This window comes from Artemia sp. Qi Xiang Cuo, chromosome 4 (assembly GCF_049724085.1).
Source record: "Artemia sp. Qi Xiang Cuo chromosome 4, ASM4972408v1, whole genome shotgun sequence".
In the NCBI taxonomy this organism is placed as follows: domain Eukaryota; kingdom Metazoa; phylum Arthropoda; class Branchiopoda; order Anostraca; family Artemiidae; genus Artemia; species Artemia sp. Qi Xiang Cuo.
In genome coordinates this window covers 22,771,662-22,797,381 of record NC_142797.1, presented here as the reverse complement: position 1 = coordinate 22,797,381, position 25,720 = coordinate 22,771,662, and the positions used below count along the sequence as shown (strand labels likewise).

The 25,720-nt window shown below is 34.9% G+C and overlaps 2 protein-coding genes across 2 annotated transcripts in view; both read left to right on the top strand.

Annotated features, from left to right (window-relative positions):
• LOC148952893 (uncharacterized) overlaps window positions 1-25,720 on the top strand; it is a 448,257-nt gene that overhangs the window by 313,258 nt on the left and 109,279 nt on the right. The window lies entirely within an intron of this gene.
• Window positions 19,969-24,827, top strand: LOC148952897 (uncharacterized). The gene is made up of 2 exons (XM_089087306.1): window positions 19,969-20,151; window positions 24,328-24,827. The coding sequence occupies exons 1-2, from the start codon at window positions 20,130-20,132 to the stop codon at window positions 24,825-24,827; spliced, it is 522 nt and encodes a 173-aa protein (XP_088943432.1). The 5' UTR covers window positions 19,969-20,129.

Sequence of the window (25,720 nt, the reverse complement as noted above, 5' to 3'; positions counted from 1 at the left end):
TGCATTAATAAGAAGAAGACACTGAACTCACGCTATAATTTCCTAATTCAGTTGAAATTGCTGATTTGCTACCTCATTACTTAAAACTACAGATTGAACTAACTGATGCTAATGAACCAAATTCAAGAAGGACACAGAGGATATCGTCTGCCGTTTCTTTGATTATAAATAGATACTTTAAAAATATATATTTTTCTTTGTGTGTTTATTTACACAAGTTTTTTAATTTATTTTAGTTTAGTTTTATTTATGATGACGGTCACTATATATGTGACCAAAATATCTAGTATTGTTGTTAATTTATATAACTATCGTCATCATCACTGTCTATTAAAAGGATTTTATACCTATTTGAACTTTTATTTATCGTCATGGAAAGGCAGTGTGGTCTCCAAAATTATCTACGTCATATTTAAAGAGTAACTCCATGATTATGGAATTGCGTAATTAGAGAATCAAATAAATCTAAACCTGCCACGTGTTGGGGCCCAGTTTCTTCTGGGCCCCACCACAATGTTAAGCGATTTCAGGTCCTAGAGGTCGCAGAGAGACGGCGGTAATTGCATTTTGTAGCCCAAGCTCAAACTAAGAAACTTGCAAAATTTCATCCTCCTCCGACTTTATCTTCATGGGGTAAACTGGGCCGGAAGTTTGGACCCTCCCACCACAGCCCCCTTTAACGTTGTCCGATTGGGCTGAAATTTAGAGGTTAAGATTTCCTAGGGCCCGGGAGCTTATCCTCGAAATTTCAGCTCAATCTGATCACTTCTTTCCTGTTTTCAAAAAACCAAATATAGCCACTTAAAATTCATCTCTCTTTTTTTTTGTTATCCACGTCTACTGGCCACAGTTGGCAACGGATCCGGTTGAATGAGGACTCATTCGAAGCAGAATTCGACCTGTTAGGGCCTTTTGATATTTTCAGACCGAAAAAATTATCCCCCGAATTTACATTTACGAAAAACCTCGTTTTCCTATATTAGCCCATGTTAATTTTTCCCTCCACAACCCCCCTTTAACGTTGTCTGATCGGGCTGAAATTTAGAGGATAAGCTTTCCTGGGGCCTGGGAGCTTATCGTCGAAATTTCAGCTCAATCTGATCACTCCTTCCCTGTTTTCCAAAAACCACATATCAAGATTTTTGGGAATTTGCTTGCGTCGAAAATACCTTCTATTTGCTAAACAACAATTACTATTGTGTTTGTATAGTCCAGCGGCTGAGACTTCAGACTTTCAGGCGGAAAACTCGGGTTCGATTCACCATCAGAGCAACTTTTTTATATACTTTGAAAAGAAACTCAGTTTCTTTTTTAAATTATTTGAAAAAAATTACGTTTTCTAAAGAGTTAAAGAGGCTGAGTTACAAGGTCGACCCTTAAAACGTACAGGGAGTAGGAGGCACAGGGGGGGGGCTGTTAAAGAGGCTGAGTCACAAGTTCGAACCTTAAAACGTACAGGGATTAGGAGGCACCCTGTACGACGTGATTTGAGTATTCAGGAATTAAAAGCCTTAACACAAGAATGTTCAAGAGCGGGGGGTTTGGGGGGCGGAAGCCCCCAACTTTGACTCCTGACACGATCAGCTAACAGTTAGTCAAGCAATAATAAGTAATAAACTGTACAAAAACGTGCAGAAATTATTTGAAAAAAACTACGTTTTCTAAAGAGTTAAAGAGGCTGAGTTACAAGGTCGAACCTTAAAACGTACAGGGATTAGGAGGCACAGTTGGGGGGCTGCCGCCCCCAAACCCCGCTTTCGCAGCCTTTAAATATAAAAAAAAATTTCTTTAAACTGAAAGTAAGGAGCGACATTAAAACTTAAAAAGAACAGAAATTATTCCGTATATGAAAGAGGCTGTGCCCTCCTCAACGCCTCGCTCTTTACGCTAAAGTTTGACTTTCTCACAACTCTTTTTTTAAACAATAAAAACTTTAGCGTAAAGAGCGAGGCGTTGAGGAGGGCACAGCCTCTTTCATATACGGAATAATTTCTGTTCTTTTTAAGTTTTAATGTCGCTCCTTACTTTCAGTTTAAAGAAATTTTTTTTATATTTAAAGGCTGCGAAAGCGGGGTTTGGGGGCGGCAGCCCCCAACTGTGCCTCCTAATCCCTGTACGTTTTAAGGTTCGACCTTGTAACTCAGCCTCTTTAACTCTTTAGAAAACGTAGTTTTTTTCAAATAATATATATATAAGGCAAAACTAAATTCCATCAAGTCAAAAACGTAAAAATACCTTTAGTACTGTTCTAATATATGTGAAACACGCGAAAAATGAAGTTTGGTTAATGCTAACGAAATAAAACAAAATATGATGAGAATATAATAATTTATGTACAAAATTAGGGTTTATATTTCAACTATAAGGGGGGGGGGGGGGGTAAACAATAGCATGTATTAAAAACATAGCCAAACATAAATGAGTTATATTTATACCCCCAAAAACCCCAAAACAAAATTATAAAAACTTTAAACGCAGTGATAAATTTTCTGTTTGCAATCCTCAACATGGGAAATCTCCATTGAAAATCCTGTTTGACTAGTTTCTTTAGCGTCTTCACTGTACAATGTATCTCGTGCTTTACAGAAGTTACAAATTTACAACAGTACCACACCTTTTACCAATAAAGTAAGACATCATGACGGGATTCAACATAAAGAAATATATTATTAGGAGCAAACCCAAGACCATGATGAGGTGGAGTGTATTATCACAAAACCAATCATGACATATGGAAAAAGAACTAAATGTAGAATGGGCTGGTACTACATTTACTTGTTCAGAATGTTTCCTTAGGAGAGGCCAACCAAAAATACTCACCAACAGTATTATCAACTTACCTGCAAGATTCCTCCTCTGTTTAATTTAGGTCTGTTGACACCAGAAGTAGCAAGTTCTCTTATTTTCTTAGTAAATGGCTTAAAATACTTTTTCTTTATTACAATTCAATTCATCGTAGCCCTCTTCTTTGTGTATTTATGATTAAATCTGTGAAGTGACACCCTGGGAATTCCATATCTTTGTAAACATTAAATGCACCCCATCAAATTAGGAAAAGTAACTAACTCATGCAAAGAAAGCATAGAATATATTTCCTCTTGTTGGTGTGTAAAAACCGCCCTTCTGAAGTGAACATTTGTGAAGAAAAGATTCATGGTTGGGTATTTGAAATTTCTCTTAAGTGAAGGTGAAGTCACTAACTAGGCCGCTATTATTGCATCTGTCATAGACCCATGATTGTCTGGATATATTTATCCAACTAGGAGGATAAGTAAATTCCATTACACAGTTTTGGGATAATATCCAACTAGCCAGATAAATTGTTTCTCTTAGGCACAGCAAGAATATCTAACTAGGTGGATAATAATGTAGCTTAGTGTTTCTGATGTATATCCAACTAGGCAGATAAGAAGACTAAGCAGTTTAGGGTTAATATCCAACTAGCCACATAAATGGTTTCTCTTTGGCACAGCAAGAACATCTAACTAGGTGGATAATAGCCTACCAAGTCTTAACACTCCTGATAGGCTAGGCCTATATATCCAACTAGGAGGATAAGTAAATTCTATTAGGCTATGCAGTTTTGGGATAATATCCAACTGGCCAGATAAATTGTTACTCTTAGCCAGAGATAATATCTACCTAGTTGGATAATAATGTTCCTTAGCATTTCTGATAAATATCCAACTAGCCAGATAATTCATTTCTCTTAGGCACAGCATGAACATCTAACTAGGTGGATAATACCAAGTCTTAACACTCCTGATATATATCCAACTAGGAGGATAGGGTAAGACACCCAGTAGTCGGACGCTTTAATCACTTTGGAAACTTTTTGACATTTAAACTACTCTAATTACTGTATTATACCACCTAGAAACTTATTTTTTTTACAGTTAAAATTCTGTATCTTTTGTGAACAAGTAGATTACTAATTCAAATAGTTAAGCCTAGTACAGCGCTGCCTATTTTTGAATTACTAACAAGTGACAATTCCGCCTAAAGTCGGACATACAAACGGCTCATTGTAAATAGTTATGACGCAATATTGCCTATTCCCGACCAGCAGTCTCCCTATTCACGGCCACCAGCAAAAAAACTAGTTTTCCCGGTCTTGTTTTCTATACGCTGTAATCTCGGCCAAGCTAATTTCGAAATAGCTTCAGTTTGTAAATCACCATTTCGCAAATGAAAAATTAATTTTTAAAGGTTTATTACAAATTTGTATACAAAATTTGATTTTTAGAGAAGATAATAATTCAGATTGTAATTATTGATAAAAGTGATTATCCTTGTTATTCAATGTGAGAATGTGCCGATCAGGGATTTTTTTTGGGGTGGGGGGGGACGAAAGAGGTCGATATAATAAAAAAAAATTAAGGGGCGCAAAATAGGTTGGTCTGATAAATTTGCATTAGGAGTAAGTTTAATTCACGCAAACTTGAGTTAATTAAGTAAATTATGCTCTTTAATGTTCTTTTTTATGCTCTTTAAGAATATAGCAATTATTTTTGTTGGAAATGAATTTTAGCCCCCACCCCTATATATACCAATTCAGGGTATATATTTGCACATTAGGGGGTGGGGGTAATTTTATTTCTGTGTAAATGAGAGGTAAGTTTCAACTTCCCCCCACCCCCTAATGTGCAAATATATACCCAGAATTGGTATATATAGGGTGGGAGCTAAAATTCATTTCCAACAAAAATGGGTAAATATATACCAAATCATATTATTAAGTTAGGAATAAAGTGAATACACCATTCGATGCCTTTTTTTATGCTGATTACAAATATAATAATCATTTCTATCGGAAATGAATTTCAGCCCCCCTATATATACCAATTCAGGGTATACATTTCTACATAAGGGGGGGGGGGTGGCCAAATTGTGTTTCTTATGTAAATCGGAGGTAAGTTTAAACGTAAGTTTAAGATAAATATTCAGATGGAAATTATTGAGAAAAGTGATTTTCCTTGTTATTCAATGGAGACAGGTGCGGATCAAGGATTTTTTTTTTGGGGGGGGGGCGGGGCGAAACGGTGGAACCAATAAAAAATTTAGGGGGGCGCAAAATAGGTTGATCCCATAAACTTGCATCAGGAGTAAGTTTAATTAACGCAAACTTGAGTAAATTAAATAAATTACACTACTTTAGGCTACACTAGGGGGCGTGCGCCCCTTCGCCCCCTCCCCGCTGGATCTGCCACTGAATGAGGGGAACTGGTATTCCCCTGTACAATGTTTTCAACTATGCAAGATTCCAATGGTGCACTTTTCATATTGATCTGACACTATTTTTGATGTGTTTTAGTCTTTTTTTAGAAATCACCATAAACTTCTTTTTGGAATAAACTTTTACTTTTAAAACAAACCAAAATAATAGTTACCATTCCTGAATCAATTTCCCATGACAATTTTTTCTTAATAGTAATTTTTTTTCAAAATGTTTTTAACTTTTGGTTACTATGGGTTGTTGTTTATTCTTTACTAGGTTACACCTACCTCTGCAACCATGGCAGTAGTGGATCCAGAGGGGGGGAGGGGGTTCATCCCCTAGTCAGTACCTCACTCGTTAAGCCAAAGATTTTTTAGTACTTTTATAAGAGCTATTTATTCTAAATAACGGCCTTTGTGATTAAGGGGTCATTTTTAAAGAACTGGAACAAAATTCGAACTTTAGCTTAAAGAGTGAGGTATTGACTAGTAGGCGAGCCCCCTAATATATATATTAAAAATATATGAATGTAGAAGTTTGTTAAGTAAGTTAATTCGTAAGTTATGTATCTTTATTACTAATAAAAACGTTTGTAAATAAAATTAAATAAGTTTCGAGAAAGCCATTTAACCAAATAAAAGTAAAATTAATATGGAAATTTTTTTTTAATTATTCATGTATGGTGACCCAAGATCAAAACCTGCATCAATTCAAAAACGTTAAAAAATTAAATAAAAAAACAAGTTTTTTTAACTGAAAGTAAGGAACAACATTAAAACTTAAACAGAAATTAGTCCGTATATGAAAGGGGCTATCCCCTCATCAACACCTCATTCTTTACACTAATGTTTGACTTTCTCACAACTTTTATTTTTGTTAAACAATAAAAAAAATTCGGTACACATCCTCATCGTTAGATTCTACACCCAAAATATGATTTCGTTGCTTTGTTTTTTTTGCTTTGGCATTATTCTATACAAATACTGGAATTTCTAACGTGAAAAGGCTCCGTGTGTTGTTTTTTCGCTTTCAATCTTGCATATACGTGACCGAAATATAGTCACTTATATAAAAGAATACTCCATAATCCTTCGTCCTGATGTCTTAATTTAGCTTAAATTCATTTTTGTTATGGGAATTCAATCAAAATTAAGTGCACATGCCCCATCAATATTGGTCAAACATGTCACTTCAATACCTGACAAGTCTCACATCAATTTTTCTAAATGGCAAAAATAAAGAAAAAAAAGGAATCGATATGTGACTTCTCAAACGAAAACAGCTGTCAAAAGCAATTAAGAAATCCTTTCTGGTTTCAAATGATTTGCATAACCCACTTTCCGAATTTTGTACCGCAACAAATGGCCATCTTTGAAAGTATTAGCCTATTAAAGATTTTGAGGATTCTATGGAGAGGGGCATAGTCTTGTAAACTTGTAGAAACATTGGTACTGGTGCATTATGTGGGCACTGCTAAAGAAATCAAGTTTGGTTCATGCTAATGAAATGAAATAAAATAGGATGAATATGCAACAATTTGTTAACAAATTTGGGCTATATATTTCGGCTCAACGGAATTGTTGTTGTCATTTTAATGACAAAAGATATCATTTTAATAGCTGGGAACTTGATTTTAATAACCGAGTAATGGAAAATTTTCTGCGGGAGCAAATTTGTACGAGGCGGCTGATTATTTGTGTTGAAACTTCCATAACAGATGTAATGTATGTTACTTTCTGGGGGGAGGTGGGTAAAACAAAAAAAAACTAAAACTATTTTTTTTAAAACAATTTTGAAGTTTTTTCTGCAATATAAGCACTAAGTGTTTTCAGCTATGGGTTCAAATCCCGGGCTGTGGCTCTGGATCTAAAACCTATTTTGTAAAAGGCTTGATTTACTACGCAGATGCAAGCCCTACTTGAGCCTGAAAACGAAGCTAAAACCAATTTTGGCTCCCAAATTTTCGCAACGAAATTCCATTTTGTTTTTTCCCGAAAAATCCCCGAATTTTGAAGACTTGTCCCCGAAAACTCCCCGAATTTTTAAGACTTGTCCCCGAATTTGAATTTTCGAGAGTGGAAGCCCTGTATAGTATACCTGCATGATGTGTAAACACCAAAATTTGTTTACCTACATTTTTGTTACATTTTTACAAGTCAGACAAACATTTCGTTTTTGGGTGGGGGGGGTGTTCAACTCCCCCCCCCTCCCCTGGGTACAGCCTTGTCCAAGGAAAAAAAATTTACTATTGTACAAGGAAACCAGTAACGAAAAACCTGTCAAATAGGCTATTTGCAAGAGACCGCTATAGATAAAACATTTCAAAGCTGTGGTTTATCATGGAGTTACAATATTTAAACGATTGTGTTTTGGTGTTTAAGTGGGGGGGAGGTACCTCGGTTAGGTTATGTATTTAACCTAAGTTTTTATTGTTTTAAAAATTAAGTTGTGTAACAGATTAAAACTTTAGCGTAAAGAGCAAGGCATTGAGGAGGAGACAGCCCCTTTCATATACAGAATAATTTCTGTTCGTTTTAATGTTGGTCCTTACTTTCAGTTAAATTTTTTTATTTAATTTCTGAACGTTTTTGAATTAATGCAACTTAGATTTTGGCTCACCGTACATGAATAATTAAAACGAAATTTGCACATTAATTTTACTTTTTTGGCTAAATGGTTTTCTCGAAATTTTGTTCTGATATAACTTACGAATTAACTTACGTAACGAACTTCTATATTCGTATGTTTTATTACGTATATTAGGGAGTTTGCCCCCTAGTCTATACCTTGCTCTTTACGCTACAATTCGTGTTTTGTTCAAATCACTAACCCCTGAGTCACAAAAGCCGGTTAATAAGAATATATAGCTCTTTTAAAACTACTAAAAAAAGACTCTAGTGAAAAGGGCGAGGTATTGACTAGGGGGCGACCCCCCTCATATACGTAATAATTTATGTTTGTTTTAAGTTTTAATGTTGCTCCTTACTTTCAGTTTAAAAAACTATTTTTTTATTTAATTTCTGATCGTATTTTAAATAATCCGGCGCTCCCTTAATAGAAATGTCCCTTCCCCCAAGGAAACATCCTCCATGGAAGAATCCTCCCCCGTAACCCTTTCCTCCCCCCCCCCCATAAGAAAAGAATCCCTCCTGAAAGCACAAAAATTCAGCTTAAAACTTCCATAATGCATACTCTACTGTGACATCTTCGCCGGAAATAAATTTTTCAAACCTCTCTCTTACATAAAGCTTTTATATGTTCCTAATTTGAAAAAATTCTATTCTGTCTTCAAACTTCAAATAGAGTATCATCACACTTTCTTTTATCAGAATATGAAAATGATCAAAACATCAATGATAACCCTCCCTAAATAGAAACCCGGGGAAATCACCTCGAAAACTTCGAAAATGCCTAGGTAAAAACGTCCAGTATAGAGACTATTGAGGTACATGTGTCTTAAAACCGGACCGTTGCGGGTCAAGGATTTTGTTTTTTTTTTTGGGGGGGGGGAACAAGTTTGTTCAAATAAAAAAATAATGGGGTGAAAAATATGTTTATCCCACAAAAATTAGTAAGGATTAAGTTTAATTAAAGCAAAATTTAGTAAATTAAGTAAATTACACTACTTTAGGCTAAACTAGGGGGGCGTGCGCCCCTTCGCCCCCTCCCCGCTGGATCTGCCGCTGAATGAGGGGAACTGGTATTCCCCCTGTACAATGTTTTCAACTATGCAAGATTCCAATGGTACACTTTTCATATTGATCTGACACTATTTTTGATGTGTTTTAGGCTTTTTTTTAGAAATCACCACCAACTTCTTTTTGGAATAAACTTTTACTTTTAAAACGAACCAAAATAATAGTTACCATTCCTGAATCAATGTCCAATGGCAACTTTTTCTTAATAGTAATTTTTTTTCAAAATGTTATCCTTTGAAACGAGGCGGGATTTCTTAATTGCTTTTGACAGCTGTTTTTGTTTGAGAAGCCGCATATTGATTCCTTTTTTTCTTTTTTTTTGCCGTGTGTCAAAAATGGAAGGTTGTATCAAAAAGAAATCAAGTTTGGTTCATGCTAATGAAATAAAATAAAATAGGATGAATATGCAATAATTTGTAAACAAATTTGGGCTATTTATTTCGGCTCAACGGAATTGTTGTTGTCATTTTAATGACAAAAAATATCATTGTAATAGCGGGGAACTTGATTTTAATAACCGAGTAATGGAAAATTTTCTGCGGGAGCAACTTTGTACTAGGGGGCAGGTTATTTGTGGGGAAACTGCCATAAGCGATGGAATTTCTGGGGAGAGGTGGGTTAAACAAAAAAAAACATAATTGGGTACTTATGCATTATGCGGGCACCGCATAATTTACAAGTCTGACCATTAATTTTTGTTTTTTTGGGTGTTAGGGGTCAAACCCCTAACCCCCCTCCGGGGGGCTGCAGTGGTCCAGGGCCCAAATTTGCGATTGTACAAGGAAACCAGTCACGAAACCTGTCAAATAGGCTATTTGCAAGAGATTGCTATAGATACATGACTGCAAAGCCGGGGTTTCTCAATGAGTGTCAACATTTACACGATTGATTTTTGTGGTTTAAAGGGGGACAAGGCACCTAGGTTAGGTTTGGTTACGTATTTAATATATGGTCTGATTCCCCCCCCCCGAATGTGCAAATATATAGCCCAAATTTTTTCTAAATTATTATAACTTCATCCCATTTTATTTTACATATGTCATCTATACTTTGGGCGGGGGGCTTGCACACGAGATTTTTCAGGGGGGGCTTTAAACCTGCTGCGATGGGTGAGAGTCGCCATGTATTATGATCAACTCAAAATCACCAAGTCTAGGCTATTTACAAAAGATTTGTTTGGTATAAATGCAAAAGACTAGGCTATAGCCTAATAGGCTAAACACAATATTTTATAGGTGTCCAAAATTTCAAAATCAAGATCAATATAGTTGTTTAATCTGTGACTATCAATTTTGAACTGAGTGAGTTCAAAATTGCTATGCCACACTTATCCAGAAAAAACCGTTGACTTAATTATAAATTCATATTACGGGAAGGAGTTCTGGGCAAGTGAAACAATTCAATCATTTCAGTGTTTGAAGTTTTCGAATGAAAACTGACAGTTGACCAAATTTTAAAACCATCGGTGAAACAAGCCATTTTAGTCAGTTAGCAACAGTAAACATTTCTTATGGCCTAATTTCATCATGAATAAAATAGTAATAAATTAAGGGGAAAAGTTGAGGTTCGCCTATAATAGGCGAATAGGGGGGGGAATTACTGATTACTGATACATCTGTATCAGTAATCTGTATGTTATTGTAAGTTACCAATTGTTAAAATTTAAGGTTTTTTCAAACAGTTTGTGGCAACGAACTGTAAGGAAGGAGCGACCCTGCTCAATAGTAACCGAAATTCTAAAAACCAGAATTTTGATACCCATAGATACATCAATAGAATCAGATTTTTATGCTGAATTCAAATATATAACTTTCATCAAGTTTAGTCCCACCCATCAAAAATTACGTGCCTGAGAAAATTTGTCTTATATTCGAAAAAGGGAAAAACTTCCCCAAAAAGTCATAGAACTGTAATGAAAATCACACCATCGGATTCAACGTATCAGAATTACCTGTTGCGGAAGTTTCAAGCTCATATCTGCAAAAATGTGGAATTTTGTATTTTTTGTCAAACGGTTCGAGTTGACAAAGTGTAAGCAAGGAGCGAACCGGCTCAATGGTAACTGAAACCCTAGAAAACGAGTTTTTGATACCAATTGATATATCAAAGAAATCATATTTCAATGTTGAATTTAAATATATAATTTTCATCAAGTTTAGTGCTACCCATCAAAAGTTAAGCGCATGAGAAAATTTGGCTGATTTTCGAAAAAAGGGGTACAGAGACTCTAAAAGTTATGGGACCCTAATGAAAATCACACCATCATATTCAGCGTATCAGAGAACCCTACTGTAGAGTTTTGAAGCTCCTATCCACAAAAATGTGGAATTTTACATTTTTTGCCAGAAAAAAGATCACGGATGCGTGTTTATTTGTTTTTTTTTCCTCAGGGGTGATCGTATCGACCCAGTGGCCCTAGAATATCGTGGGAGGGCTCATTGGAACTGAAATTAAAAGTTCTAGTGCTCTTTTTAAGTGACCAAAAAAATGGAGGGCAACTAGGCCCCCTCCCACGCTTATTTTTTTCCCAAAGTCACCCGATCAAAATTTTGAGATAGCCATTTTGTTCAGCATGGTCGAAAATATGATAAATATGTCTTTTAGGGTGACTTAATCCTCCGAAGTTCCCAGAGGGTGGGCTAAAAGTTATTAACTTTACCAAATTTTAAAATATTGTTTGGTTTTTTGGTATTTATAAAGAAGTTTTCCGGTGTTTTTTTTTGGGTTAGGGGTTGGTATGGGGGGGTCGGTGGTTATGTTGGAGGATCTGTTCATGAAGGAAGTTTTCATGGGGGAAGGGAAATTGCCATGCAGGGGGCGCCGGACTTGCCAGCATTATTTATTGGTTATTGGGAAGTATACAACCATTTTCAGGAAGGATTTTTTCTGGAGGGGGGGGGGCTAGAGGAGGGGGTTACCCCCGCCCGAAATGTTTGCCTGACTCATAAAAACGTAGCTAAAATGGATATAAACAAATTTTGTATGTGTTTTTTTTATTTTTATGTTGTATAAAACCGGCCCCCAATTTTTTTCCAGTAAAAACACCTCCGAAAAATGGGGTGGGGGTAAAGCAAGGCCGTATCTAGGGGGGGGGGTTACCCGGTTTGAACCCCCCCCCCCCCCGAAATTTTTGACCGACTCAAAAATAAGTCGGAAATTAGTAAAACCTAGGTAAAAATCAGTAAAATTAGTCGAAAACTGAGTCGAAAATTAGTGACCCCCCCCCCCCAAAAAAAAGTCAAAAATTAGTAAAACCCCCCCCTGAAAAAAATCCTGGATACGGCCCTGGGGTAAAGCATAGCATATATTATTACATAACCTAACCTAATCTAACATAGGTATCTTCCCCCCTAAACTCCAAAAAACACCCTTGCCAGCGACAATATGTTATCCGTTTCATTGTGTGAAATGAGCTTTAAAAACTTTTGACATAAAATAAACTTTTCCGATAATTGATGCAATTACATTAACTATTAAATCATTAGCTGTCAAAAATATAATTTAATATAGCATAAATGAGCATCCAGAATAATGCTTCGAGGGGACCTAAGTCGTTTAGGTATATTTAAAAAAAGTTTAAATATAGTATAGGCCTATGCAATGAAAAACACCCCAAAGCCAACATTCTATTAACCTATAGCGGTGGCTTAAATTAACCCGTCAAAACAGGTTTTTGATGACCTAGCCTAAGTTTTTCAAATAAAAGTAAAGAACTCCATTAAACCAAAAATAAGCAGGAATAAAATCGAATAGGCATAGCCTAAAATAACAAGCACACATGAAACCAAATCGGGCAAATCTGATGCCCGATTTGCCCACCATTTTCTTTATTTTTTTATAGCGGAAAAACGGAACCAAGAATACAAAACCAATTCAGCCAAGTGATTTTCAGCCGATGAATAATCTTCAGCTGAAGATCATCTTTGTTGTTTTGTCTTTTTTTTCTTTTTTTTTGTCGAAAAAATTACGATAAAGAATGAGCAATACGATGTTTTCTATATTTGCAGAATCTGGAATGATTGTATTTAGTTATATATATAATTTAAGAGACCACACTTCCTTTCCATGACTATAAAATAAAATTTCAAAATAGTGATAAAATCCTTTTTAATAGACAGTGTATAATAAATTTCACAAAAAATACCAGATATTTCGGTCACATATAGGCTACAGTGACCGTCATCAGTAGTAAAACTACTCATCAGGGGACCTAAGTCGTTTAGGGAAGGGAATTCAGCTAGGCCTAATGCAAAAAAAAAACAAAAATAATATCGGGCTGGACTTTTATAGTCGGTACTGGCAGTGCTGACCTTTAAGCCAAGAATTGCAAGGGAGGAGTTGGGTGCCAGCCATTTATGAAATATACACTTGTAATTTAAGACTCTATAATGAAGTAGGCCTATTACCCCTAAACTTGTAGTTAACAGCCTTAGAAAATATTAAACCAATATAATAAACCAAATATTAAACCTCCCATACCACACCCTTTCAACGTGCCTATTCCGCCTCAGATGTGTCCATACAAAAACGAAATCTACCCCTTTCCAATGGAAAATAATCCTCTCCCTCAATTTTGGTACTTGTGGAGTGAATGAACTCATACGCCGCCTTATTTTCAGTTGCAGAAAACATGATAAATAGAGAGAAGTATTAAGAAATTGTTGTGATAATTAATTTTAATTATTCACAATTTGCGCTATCCTGGGTCATCACACTTCACCGCCTAGGGCTTGAGAACTAAGCACTTTCACACCACTGATGTGCTTCACTCCTTCTAAAATTTTCTTTCTAAAATCAAGTTTAGTGCTACCCATCAAAAGTTAAGCGCCTGAGAAAATTTGGCTGATTTTCAAAAAAAGGGGGAAAGACCCCCTAAAAGTTATAGAACCTTAATGAAAATCACACCATCATATTCAGCGTATCAGAGAACCCTACTGTAGAGTTTTCAAGCTCCTATCCACAAAAATGTGGAATTTTACATTTTTTGCCAGAAAAAAGATCACGGATGCGTGTTTATTTATTTTTTTTTTTCCTCAGGGGTGATCGTATCGACCCAGTGGTCCTAGAATATCGTGGGAGGGCTCATTGGAACTGAAATTAAAAGTTCTAGTGCCCTTTTTAAGTGACCAAAAAAATGGAGGGCAACTAGGCCCCCTCCCACGCTTATTTTTTTCCTAAAAAAAAATAATTTTCCTATTTTCCTATCCTATTAAAAATTTTCCTATTTTTTTCCTCCCACGCTTTATTTTTTTTGCATTTAATTTGGTATTACTTCTGCACAATGGCTGAGTTCAATGACTGGCTCTTGTTTTCGTTCTGAGAAGGACATACAATTAGTCTGTAAACAAGTTGAAGTACGCCATCTTGATGATAGTATTAGGACTGGTGTAAGACTATGAAATGCCTTTTCGATTCGTTTAGTGTTGTTAGGCTGCATGCTCACTTTTGATTCTTAAATCAATAATCCTGTTTTTTATGCTTGACTTTTGTGTTTTCAGTAAAGTGCTAGTTTTTTATAATCCTAAAAGCATAGAGAAACACAATTAGTTGGTTTATTTGTGCTAGTTTTATTGATATATGTTAGATAGGCTGTAAAAGTAATAATTTCTGTTCGTTTTAAGTTTCAACTTTGCTCTTTACTTCTTTCAGAAAAACTTTGTTTTTTTAAACAAATTTTCTTAAGAATACACTTTACTTGACGTTCAAGTAGCACATCAAGAATATGATATGCTTAGACTTCGCTAGGGGGCACACGCCCCCCGCACTACCCCCTAGATCCAGCCTCCGGAGCTGGGGTCTGTGCGCTGATGGGTTGCGTAACAGAGAGTGACACATCTAGGAGGAAAGCCCCCCGCCCAAAGTATATAGAACGAATGTAAAATAAAATAGGATGAATTTATAATAATTTAGAAAAAAATTTGGGCTATATATTTTCACATTAGGGGGGAGGGAATCATACCATATATTAAATACGTAACCAAACCTAACCTAGGTACCTTTTCCCCCCTTAAACCACAAAAATCAATTTTGTAAATATTGACACTCATTGAGAAACCACGGCTTTGCAGTCGTTTATCTATAGCAATCTCTTGCAAATAGCCTATTTGACAGGTTTCGTGACTGGTTTCCTTGTACAATAGCAATTTTGTTCCCTTGGCCACGGTTGTACCCCGGGGGGGGTTTGGGGTTTGACCCCCCCCCCCCAAAAAAAAATGGTCAGACTTGTAAATTATGCGGTGCCCGCATAATGCGTAAGTACCCAATTACATTTTTTTTGTTTAACCCACCTCCCCCCAGAAAAAAACAGAAATTCCATCCCTTATGGAAGTTTCCCCACAAATACCCGGTCCCCTAGTACAAATTTGCTCCCACAGAAAATTTTCCATTACTCGGTTATTAAAATCAAGTTCCCCGCTATTAAAATGATATTTTTTGTCATTAAAATGACAACAACAATTCCGTTGAGCCGAAATATATAGCCCAAATTTGTTTACAAATTATTGCATATTCATCCTATTTTATTTCATTAGCATGAACCAAACTTGATTTCTTTTTGATACAACCTTCCATTTTTGATACACGGCAAAAATAAAGAAAAAAAGGAATCAATATGCGACTTCTCAAACAAAAACAGGTGTCAAAAGCAATTAAGAAATCCCGCCTCGTTTCAAAGGATAAAATTTTGAAAAAAAATTACTATTAAGAAAAAGTTGCCATGGGACATTGATTCAGGAATGGTAATTATTATTTTGGTTCGTTTTAAAAGTAAAAGTTTATTCCAAAAAAAGTTTATGGTGATTTCTAAAAAAAGCCTAAAACACATCAAAAATAGTGTCAGATCAATATGAAAAGTGTACCATTGGAATCTTGCATAGTTGAAAACATTGTACAGGGGAATACCAGTTCCCCTCATTCAGTGGCAGATCCAGCGGGGAGGGGGGCGAAGGGGCGCACGCCCCCCTAGTGTAGCCTAAAGTAGTTTAATTTACTGATTTAACTCAAGTTTGCGTTAATTAAACTTACGACTTACGCAAGTTTATCGTATCAACCGATTTTGCGCGCCCTTAATTTGTTTTTTGTGCCAACTTTGTCGGCGCCCCCACCCCCAAAAAAAACAAAATCCTTGATCCGCACCTGTCCTCATTGAATAACAAGGAAAATCACTTTTCTCAATAACTTCAATCTGAATATTTATCTTAAACTTGTACTTAAACTTACATCCGATTTACATCAGAGGCAAACTTTGCCCCCCCCCCCTATGTAGGAATGTATACCCTGAATTGGCAGATATAGGGGGGGGCGGAAATTCATTTACAATAGAAATGATTATTATATTTGTAATCAGCATAAAAAAAGGCATAAAAAGCATAAAAAAGCATAAAAAACAGCATTAAAGAGCATAATTTAATTAATTAACTCAAGTTTACGTTAATTAAAATTAATCCTGATGCAAATTTATAAGATCAACCTACGTTGCACCCCGTAATTTTTTTTATAGAATCCAACTATTTTGCCCCCCCCCCCCAAAAAAAAATCCTTCATCCGCACCTGCTCACATTGAATAACAAGAATAATCACTTTTCTCAATAATTCCAATCTGAATTATTATCTTCTCTGAAAATCAAATTTAAATAAAAAATTTCTTATATTAATAAACCTTTTACAATTTAATGTTTTGTTTGCCATCATGAATCATGAATTTGCCAAAATACGAATTAGCAGGTTCTGCCTATAGGCCTAGCAACAAGCGGACGAAAACCCGACAAAAGCGATAACAGGAAATCACTGAACCGAACAAAGCAATATTGCGTAATAACTATATACATGAGCGATTCCTATATGTCCGTCTATAGGAAGATTTGACACTTCTTAGTAAATTTAAAAATAGGAAGCAATGTACAATCGAAACTATTTGAATTAGTAACCTACTCGTTCAGAAAAGAAACATGATTTTAACTGTAAAAAAATTAAGTTTCTAGGTGGTATAATACAGTAATTAGAGTAGTTTAAATGTCAAAAAGTTCTTAAAATTATAATGCATCGCAGGTGACCGGGCATTGGAGACTTTTGTCCGTGAATAGGCTGATGATTCATTCCTACCAAAGATTCTGTCCGGGAATAGGCAAGTGGCCGACTACTGGGTGTCTTACCCCTATATATATATATATATATATATATATATATATATATATATATATATATATATATATATATATTATTGGGAGTCCAATGGCTTTGACGCTGGGCCCCAGTATTCGGCACAGGGCAGGTTTCTATATATATTCTTACTGTTGCTTGTCTTCTAAACGCAGACAATATTGTTCAGAAAGTCTTACCTTACCAAACTTACCATCCATTTGACATCTTTATATATTTATGGTGTCCCAGCTAATCACCCACTCTATTTGTCATACATAATTAAAAATCTTGGAATGATTGTCACTGGTAAACCCAGAGAAAAAACATGGTTTTGAATTTGACTTCATGTGCTTGGGTACCAGGTGTGGTAAAGAAGTGACTGAGTTTCCTTGGCAGGTTTGTATAATACCAGCTCTGGCGTTTCTTTTATTAGCAATGTTTTTCAGCTTTCAAAGATCTCCAGGAGAGCCTGGCAGTGATTTTACTGAGTTAACAGACTGTGTTGAAGACGCCAAAGTAAGCCATCTAAGAATGAACCAAAGGGTGACCCCCCCCCCCCTTCTGTTTTTACTGATCTAGACAGTACACCCAGAGTATTGTGTGAACTAACAAATTGGTAGAGAGCAGACACCCTTGGATGCAAGCTTTCATTAGCAGCTACTATCCAAACTTTTTGGAAATATGGAAGCACAAACTGGGCTATATGTGCACTGTTAGCATCCAGTTAACTTCTGCCCTCCCACACAAAAAACGTAGACCTTCAAAAAATATGTAGACTTTCAAATCACAAAGAGTTTGTAAATGTATGGCCCCAGACCCTCTTGTCCTTTTCTGGAAGCCATTGCCTATAATACTGTATATAGCTATTTTATTTCTGCTTGAAACCCAATACTTTCTGTGAACAGGCTTTGATGATTTTATGAAAAATGTCTTTACTGAAAGCATTGACTTCTAACTTGGAGTTTGACTCTATACCCCTGAAGATTATTTCTCAAGCTAAAATCTTTTGATATAAGCTTAGTGGACGTGCTATAGATTGTAAAGGGTGAACTGGTATTGTGTACTATAGATGTTGGTACAAGACAAAGCCAATGGGAAGCAATTACTTGTACTTTTTGGGAAGCAATTACTTGTACTACTACATATCAACCCTTCTGCTGTTGCCCCTAATTTCATAGTTTCATATAATTTTTACTAACCTTTATTGACCCCTACTATGGTAGATCAACCCCCCCTCCCTCAAAAAAAGAAGAAAAAACACAAAGAAATTGAACTTTAAAAATGAATACCACAGGAAATTGTGCACCATCATTTGACCTGTATTTAAAAAAAAAAAAATTGGAGGGATTTAGCCTTGAACCCTTCTGCTTAAGGATTTTTTATTTGGAAAATTTGTGATGTTTTGGTCACTGCTGTTCATTAGCTATTCAAAAATTTGTTGGGTTTCTTTGTTGAGATTTTTGAGGGTCTAGAAGGAGTAAAAATATTAGTAGACGACATCCTTATTTATGCCAATACACCTGAAGATCACTGTAAGAGACTAGAACTACTATTAGAAACAGCTAAACAAAAAGGAATACATTTTAACAAAAACTAATGATAATTTGCAGTTAATACTGTGTGCTATTTTGGACACATAATCCGCAACACTGGAATACAACCTGACCCCCAAAAAATACAAGCTATTACTGAAATGCCATCACCCTCAACCAAAAAAGAATTACAAACCCTGCTTGGAATGCCAAACTCTCTTTCAAGATATATACCCAATCTTGCCACAAAAAATCGTCATTTGAGAGACCTACTAAAAGATGAAACATTTGTTTGGGAACAACACCATGAAACTAGCTTGAAAGAAATTAAACAGACTGTCGTATCAAACCTTGCGTACTTCAATAAAACCAGTGATATAATCCAGTTGAAGTCAATGCCTCTAAACATGGACTAGGGGCAAGAATCTCATCTGGTGCAAATATATTTGGGTATGCTTCAAGGTCTCTAAACAAATCAGAACAAAACTATTCACAACTTGAGAAAGAACTGTTTGCAATTGTGTTTGAAGTCAAACATTTTCACCATTACATCTATGGCTGGAGGGTAGATGTCATCACTGATCTCAGACCACTAGAAAATGTTCTAACCAAGTCTCTACACAAAGCACTTCCAAGAATCCAACACTTGATTATATACATCCAGCCATACGATCTAAGAATCTATTATAGACTGGGCAAAGACATTCCTATTGTCAATACCCTATCAAGACTACATTTACCAGATACAAACCATAACCTATGTGAAAATATAGAAGTATATGTACACTCAATTATTCAAACCATCTCAGCAAACCATCTCACCAAGAGCCTATGATTTGCTCAGAAATCCCATCACTACCTTGCAAACATGTAGCATCTGACTTGTTTCAATGGAAAGGACATGAATTCATTGTGATGGTAGATTACTGTTGCAGATATTTCGAGGTAGATAGATTACATTCCACAACATCTGCAGCCATAATCACTAAGCTCAAGGGACAGTTCGCAAGACATGGAATCTCCTTAGTACTTAGTACATGGAACCACCAACAATGGTCCTCAATTCAGTGCCTCCAAATTTAAAAATTTAAAAAGGCATTTAAAAAGTGCCTCTTCTCAAAAAATGACCAACTCCTCTTCCATTAAGAACACAAATAACACCCAGGCCTGGCCATCTTCCCTTTTATCCCCACCATTGAGTCCAAGACTTCTTCCCCCTCCATCATCTTGACGGCTCTAGGGTATCAGGGTCAGAATGGGGATGAAATATAGCTTATAATATAGACCCCACTATAAAGTGATCCCTACAAGAGGCAGACCTAGTAATAAAAATTGTGCATAAATTTTATCTTCCATTTTCTCATCTGTCTACCAATTTCAGGGAAAGAAGTGTCATCTAGCTTTGACAGACATTTGATTCCTGTCAAAAGTTCTATCTTTGACTGGATGAGACTCAAAAGAAAAGCCTGAGATTACACCTGGAAAATACCTACTATGGTCCAAGCCAACTAACAGTTGAAAACTGGCTCTCTCAAACCGAAAATGAAATCAGAAGTAAAGAAAGGTATTTTTATTGTTTATTAATGTTCTTATTGAGGATTATTGATATTTTATCTAATTGAGAGAAGATACAATTGTGTCTTCTTATAGAATGTTTTTAAAATCAGGTTTGAAAGTAGACTTCAAAAATAGTAGTAAGGAAAAGAAGTTAAAGTGGAAAAAGACTTTTATGCAGTTTTTAAACTCAAATTTTAAATTAGACTTCAAAAAAGCAGACTAAATAAAAGTATGAAGGCAACTCTTTGACTTCGTTGGACTTTGTAGGCAACTCTTGTTAGCCAAGTGTTTATTATTTTTATTTATTTTTTTTACTTCTGATAGACTGTGAAAAAACTGCAGGTAAATATAGGGAAAAAATGTTTTCAAAAATAATGAATAATAAAGGTTATTACTCTGCATAATCATGTTCATGCTTTAAGAGTTGGTCATATCTATGAATACGCTTTGTAATGTAGGCAAATAACTTTTTCATAAAATATTGCTGCTGATGGTCTTTTGTGTGTGAATTTGCACTAATTTGAGATTAATACTCAAGGCATAAAGCTGATATTTTGTCCAAATCTTGATGTATATTTCACCACGAGTAAGATAAGCAGTGATTCCACTGGACCAGGCCATGTTGACTTGGTGTCAACAGGCTCAAAGTGTGTTTTGGGATGTTGTCTGATAAATTCAGATAAAAAAGTAATAATATATTATTCTTTATTCAATGGTCTTAATATTCTAGGTCTTAAGGGTCCTAGTTTAATAATAATCAGTGCTGTTGATTTACTTTTTTGCCCAAAACCTTTTTTACTTAACTTTTACCTCTGAAATTACATTCTTTTTTTTATATATGCTATATATATATATATATATATATATATATATATATATATATATATATATATATATATATATATATATATATATATATATATATATATATATATATATATATATATATATATATATATATATATATATATATATATATATATATATATATATATATATATATATATATATATATATATATATATATTTTTTATATATTATATTTTTATATTTTTTTTTTTATATATATATATATATATATATATATATATATATATATATATATATATATATATATATATATATATATATATATATATATATATATATATATATATATATATATATATATATATATATATATATATATATATATATATATATATATATATATATATATATATATATATATATATATATATATGGAATTACATAGGCTGTGTAATTCCTCTGAAACCACCTAAGGATCTAGCTTGTAGGCACATACAATCTGGAAAAATATATACAAATCAAATTGGCAAGAATTGACTGTTGACTCCACCAGTAGTAAGCTTTATCAGGTATTTTTTACTAGCAGTGAATTTCCGATAAAAAAAAAAGTACTGCCACTACTACTACTAACAACATACTACTCTGCCAGGCCGGCTGCAGCGAACACAGCTGTGTCCACTGCTTCACCAAAATCTATTTAAAGCATCACTCTTTATCCCCCTCCTAATCAAGTTATAACTTCCTTTAAGCTCTACCAAATGACTTCTCCCTATCCCATGCAGGAACTGCCTGCTCTTTGTTCAGCCCCAGATGGATGGAAAAAAGTGGAATCTGGTAGTTTTTCATTATTCAACTGTAAACTATAGCTTTCTTTCATTATAGCCCAAAAAGTGGGATGAAACCGCATATTTAACCAATTCCTAAATTGACATACAGTTAGTAAAATGGATAGCCGTGCTTACCTACGAATTCCTTAGACAATTTCTCCAGAGAATATGTAACAAATGTTATTCAGCTTACCAAATCCCTTCTTTTCAGAACTGGACCACGTTTAGTGTCATTACTTTAGTTTGTAGTGTTCTTATCCTGGTATTCAGTCTTAGCTTCCTATTATTTTAAACTTTTTTCAACTGTGAAAAAACGTCCTGAGCCATTCTACTTTTTCTATCTTTATAGAATTCACTATCTTTGCTAATAATACCAACCAGGTGCAAAATTAGGCACCAGTTGGTTATGATGTTTCATGATCAGCCTAGTAGAAAATTTCCTTTTTTCTTTATTTTTACCATGCTACTTTGAATGGAAAGGGTGGCCATAGAAACTTCGAAGTAGACTCGTATGATTGGAAGTTGACAGTCCTAGTGCCTTCTTACAATTTGAAAATGATTAGAGGCTATCCATCCCCCTCCTATGCCTTTTCTGCTAGTCCCTTCCGATGGCCCTTTAAGGAATGGTGTCAATTGGGGGAAAGTTGGGCCCCATTGTAGATGTTTTGCCCCCCCCCCTCCAGCCTATATTTTTAAAGATACCTCTTTAGGGTGTTTTCTTGAAAAATGTTTTTGGTATTTTATTTGGAAATATTGAAAAAAGTGACAAAGTGCACCCTATAGATATTAAAATATGTGTTTTGCTCCCTCCTTCAATTTTTGTGAATTGCCGTCAGTGATGTATGTCTTGAAGGCAAATCAAATTTTTAGATAGCTTGATATGGATCATCTTGATGGGCTTTGTTCTATGGAACAAAGCAAAGGTAATGGGAGTACACGGAAACAATTGAGGAAGTGAAACTCTCCCAGACTTAGATTATGCTGATGATTTAAATATCCTTGATGGAAATGTTATTAAAATGAATGAATTGTTTGAGGTTTTGTGATTTTTAATTTTGAATAATTGAAACTGTTGTTGCCTCACGAAACGCAATAGGCATCATTAGTGTAAATCATTCCTAGATACTCCTTTTTAAGTCAACGTAAAGTGCATCACTTGGCCTAGGACCAGACAGTAAGAAGGTCCCAGTACCTCCAGCTGAATGGAGACTTGGTGTAATTCTGGGTAGATCTTGGTTTCTACATGGCATTCTACTTAACAAAATTTGAAGTCCTGCACAAGCAATTTCAAGGCTATTGTTTCCAACTCAATATGTATTCATTGCTACAAATTTTATATTTAATTGTTAGGTATCCTGTAATAAATAACGTAGAGAAGAAAGGGTTGATCAGCCAATCAAAACAAGTAAAATCCAGCATAATAGGGTATGATATTATCGAGTGGTGCCACCAGTCAAGGTTTTCCTACTGCGCTGTTTGCCGACTCATTTCTAGTTAGGCAAACGTGTCAAAGGTCCACTCTGAGGCCACGCAAGCAAGGTCCCATTTTAGGGTTAAGAATGTAAGAAAGAGCTGTTGACAAAGTGGAGACCATAAAGTATCTCACCACGCTAGAACAACTTCAATCCTTTATAATCACCTTATGGTCACCATCGTGTTCGTTCAGAGGATCCATGTTCTTATTATTCATAAAAATCACATTTTTCTGCAGATATATAACTATCTGTTAAGTTTGTTGAACAAAATAGTCTTCAGTTCGAAAAACATCCGAAGTCCTTAGTGTTTTTTTTTTATTATGCATTCGGGCACAAGAACAAGTTGCATGAGCAGCTAAGAGTTTGTTCCTTCTTGTGAGGAATTTTTTTTTTTTTTTTTTTTTTTTTTTGCATGAAACATGAAAGAATCTTAGCACTTAAAATTCAAAAAATCCAATTTTTTTAGTTTTTGAGCTATTGAAATACACCGTCAACAAAGATGTTTTTGAAAACATTAGTGACTAGCTCAGTTGCCGAGTTCTCAGAAAACTTGTGGTATCATTGGTTCTGGCTTGCAACTTGCCTTGCTGACAAAAAAAGTTTGGGTGGTTTTAGGCCACTTTCATGCTGATTTTCTAAATTCTCTATTTTTTGCCCAGGTACAATGAAATACTCGGCAACAGTTAGTTAAAATAAATGAAAACGTTCTTAGATATAAAGACTGGCGTTAAGCCTTTATTTGGTGGATGATCAGGCGGGACGGTGTTATGGAGGAGACATTCTACTCCCACCAGAACTCACTTATATGTGTGTAGATCTACATACATATTCGAATGTCTGTGCAAATTAATAAAAAAAATAGATAGATGAATTGCATTGATGGGATAAAATTTATATTATTTTTTTCGGGGGGAGAATGCCCGGGCAAGAGCGAAAGGTTTTCGTATTTTTATATTTAGCCCAAGTATTTATTGGAGTGCACTCTGTACCATTTTCAGCTTTATTTTTTATGAGTTATACTAATTTGTGTCTAATAAGTAATCTGGTGGACATTTTTCTCTTTCCTTCTAGACCCAGTCCGCAATCATCGCTCTCAAAGCAAACGTACTGGATTTCACATGGATGTTTCTACTGCATCAGAAACCATTTGGCTGCCTTGCCCTTCCAACAAAACTAAGCAACCTGAGAAAATCTTTTTGAGAACAAGCGTTCCAATTAAGAAACTATCGAAACGCAATATTGATGACATCCGCCATGGCAGATGGCGGTGTGATTCTTGTGGAAAGATTGAAAATTCCTATTATTTATTGCAGTTGCATATATCTACAAACTGTGAAACAGGGTTGTCATTTAACTGTGAAAAATGTGACATAGAAATAAACAACTTCACCGATTTCGCCATTCATTATATAGAACATGAAGCTAGCACAAAAAAGAAATGCCCTATTTGTTTATGCCCGAATGTTAATAACATTAAGGAGCATCTAGTTATGAAGGGTCATGTTTTGAAGGAAATTGCTGGATTTGAGTTTCCTGACAATTTATGCGACAGAAAAAACCAAAAGCGATAACCGTTAAATTTTAACAAGTCAAAGGAGGTTTTTTAATAACCAGGTATTTATTTTTTTTGTTTTTTTTTTTTTTTTTTTTGTTGTTTAAGAATTTTATATATTAATTTCATATGAGTTTTTTATATTATTAAATGCATTCCTGAAATTCCTGATAATTTTGGATTTAATAAATTATTAAAATGATATATTTTTTAAATATGTTTTGTTTCCAGTAAAGTGCAAATTATATTCTGGTCTTTAGAAGACAGGTAGAGGGAATGTCAGCCGCACTCCTCCTAATTTCTGTGCGTATTGAGTATGACTTGGTTATTTATTGCAACTCGTCTCTGTTTTGGGTTTTCTCCTATTTATTTGATTGAGATTTATGGTAGTTTTACGATTTAAAAATTAACTTATTTTATTTCTGCTCATCTTTAGTTTATTATAGCTCTTTACATTTCTGTGAGAAACTTTTGTTGTGGAAAAAAAGTATTTACGATTAAATTTCTGTTCGTTTTTAACTGTTCGTTTAAAATATTTGAATACATTGCTTGGATATTTCTCCATGAAGGTTTTGTATATGGGATGGTCATCGAAATAATCAAATATTATAAAAAATTTGCAACAAAACTATTCAGAGTTATTGATTCTATTCCATAGAGGAACAAACCGATGCAGGTAGGATGGTGAGAGGTCATTTCAAACCTAATATCTCCCTGCACACCACATGGAATTCCATAAAATATTTTTGAAATCTTAGCTACAGCTTAGAATCTTTTCACTTTAATAAGAAATGGCGTTTGTTGAATTTGAAACTTGTGCAAATGCCATCTAGTGAAAAGATAGTTTTGCAGAATGATGTGGGGATTTTTTTTTCTTTTTTTCTTCATGGCTTGGGTATATTTCACATCTTT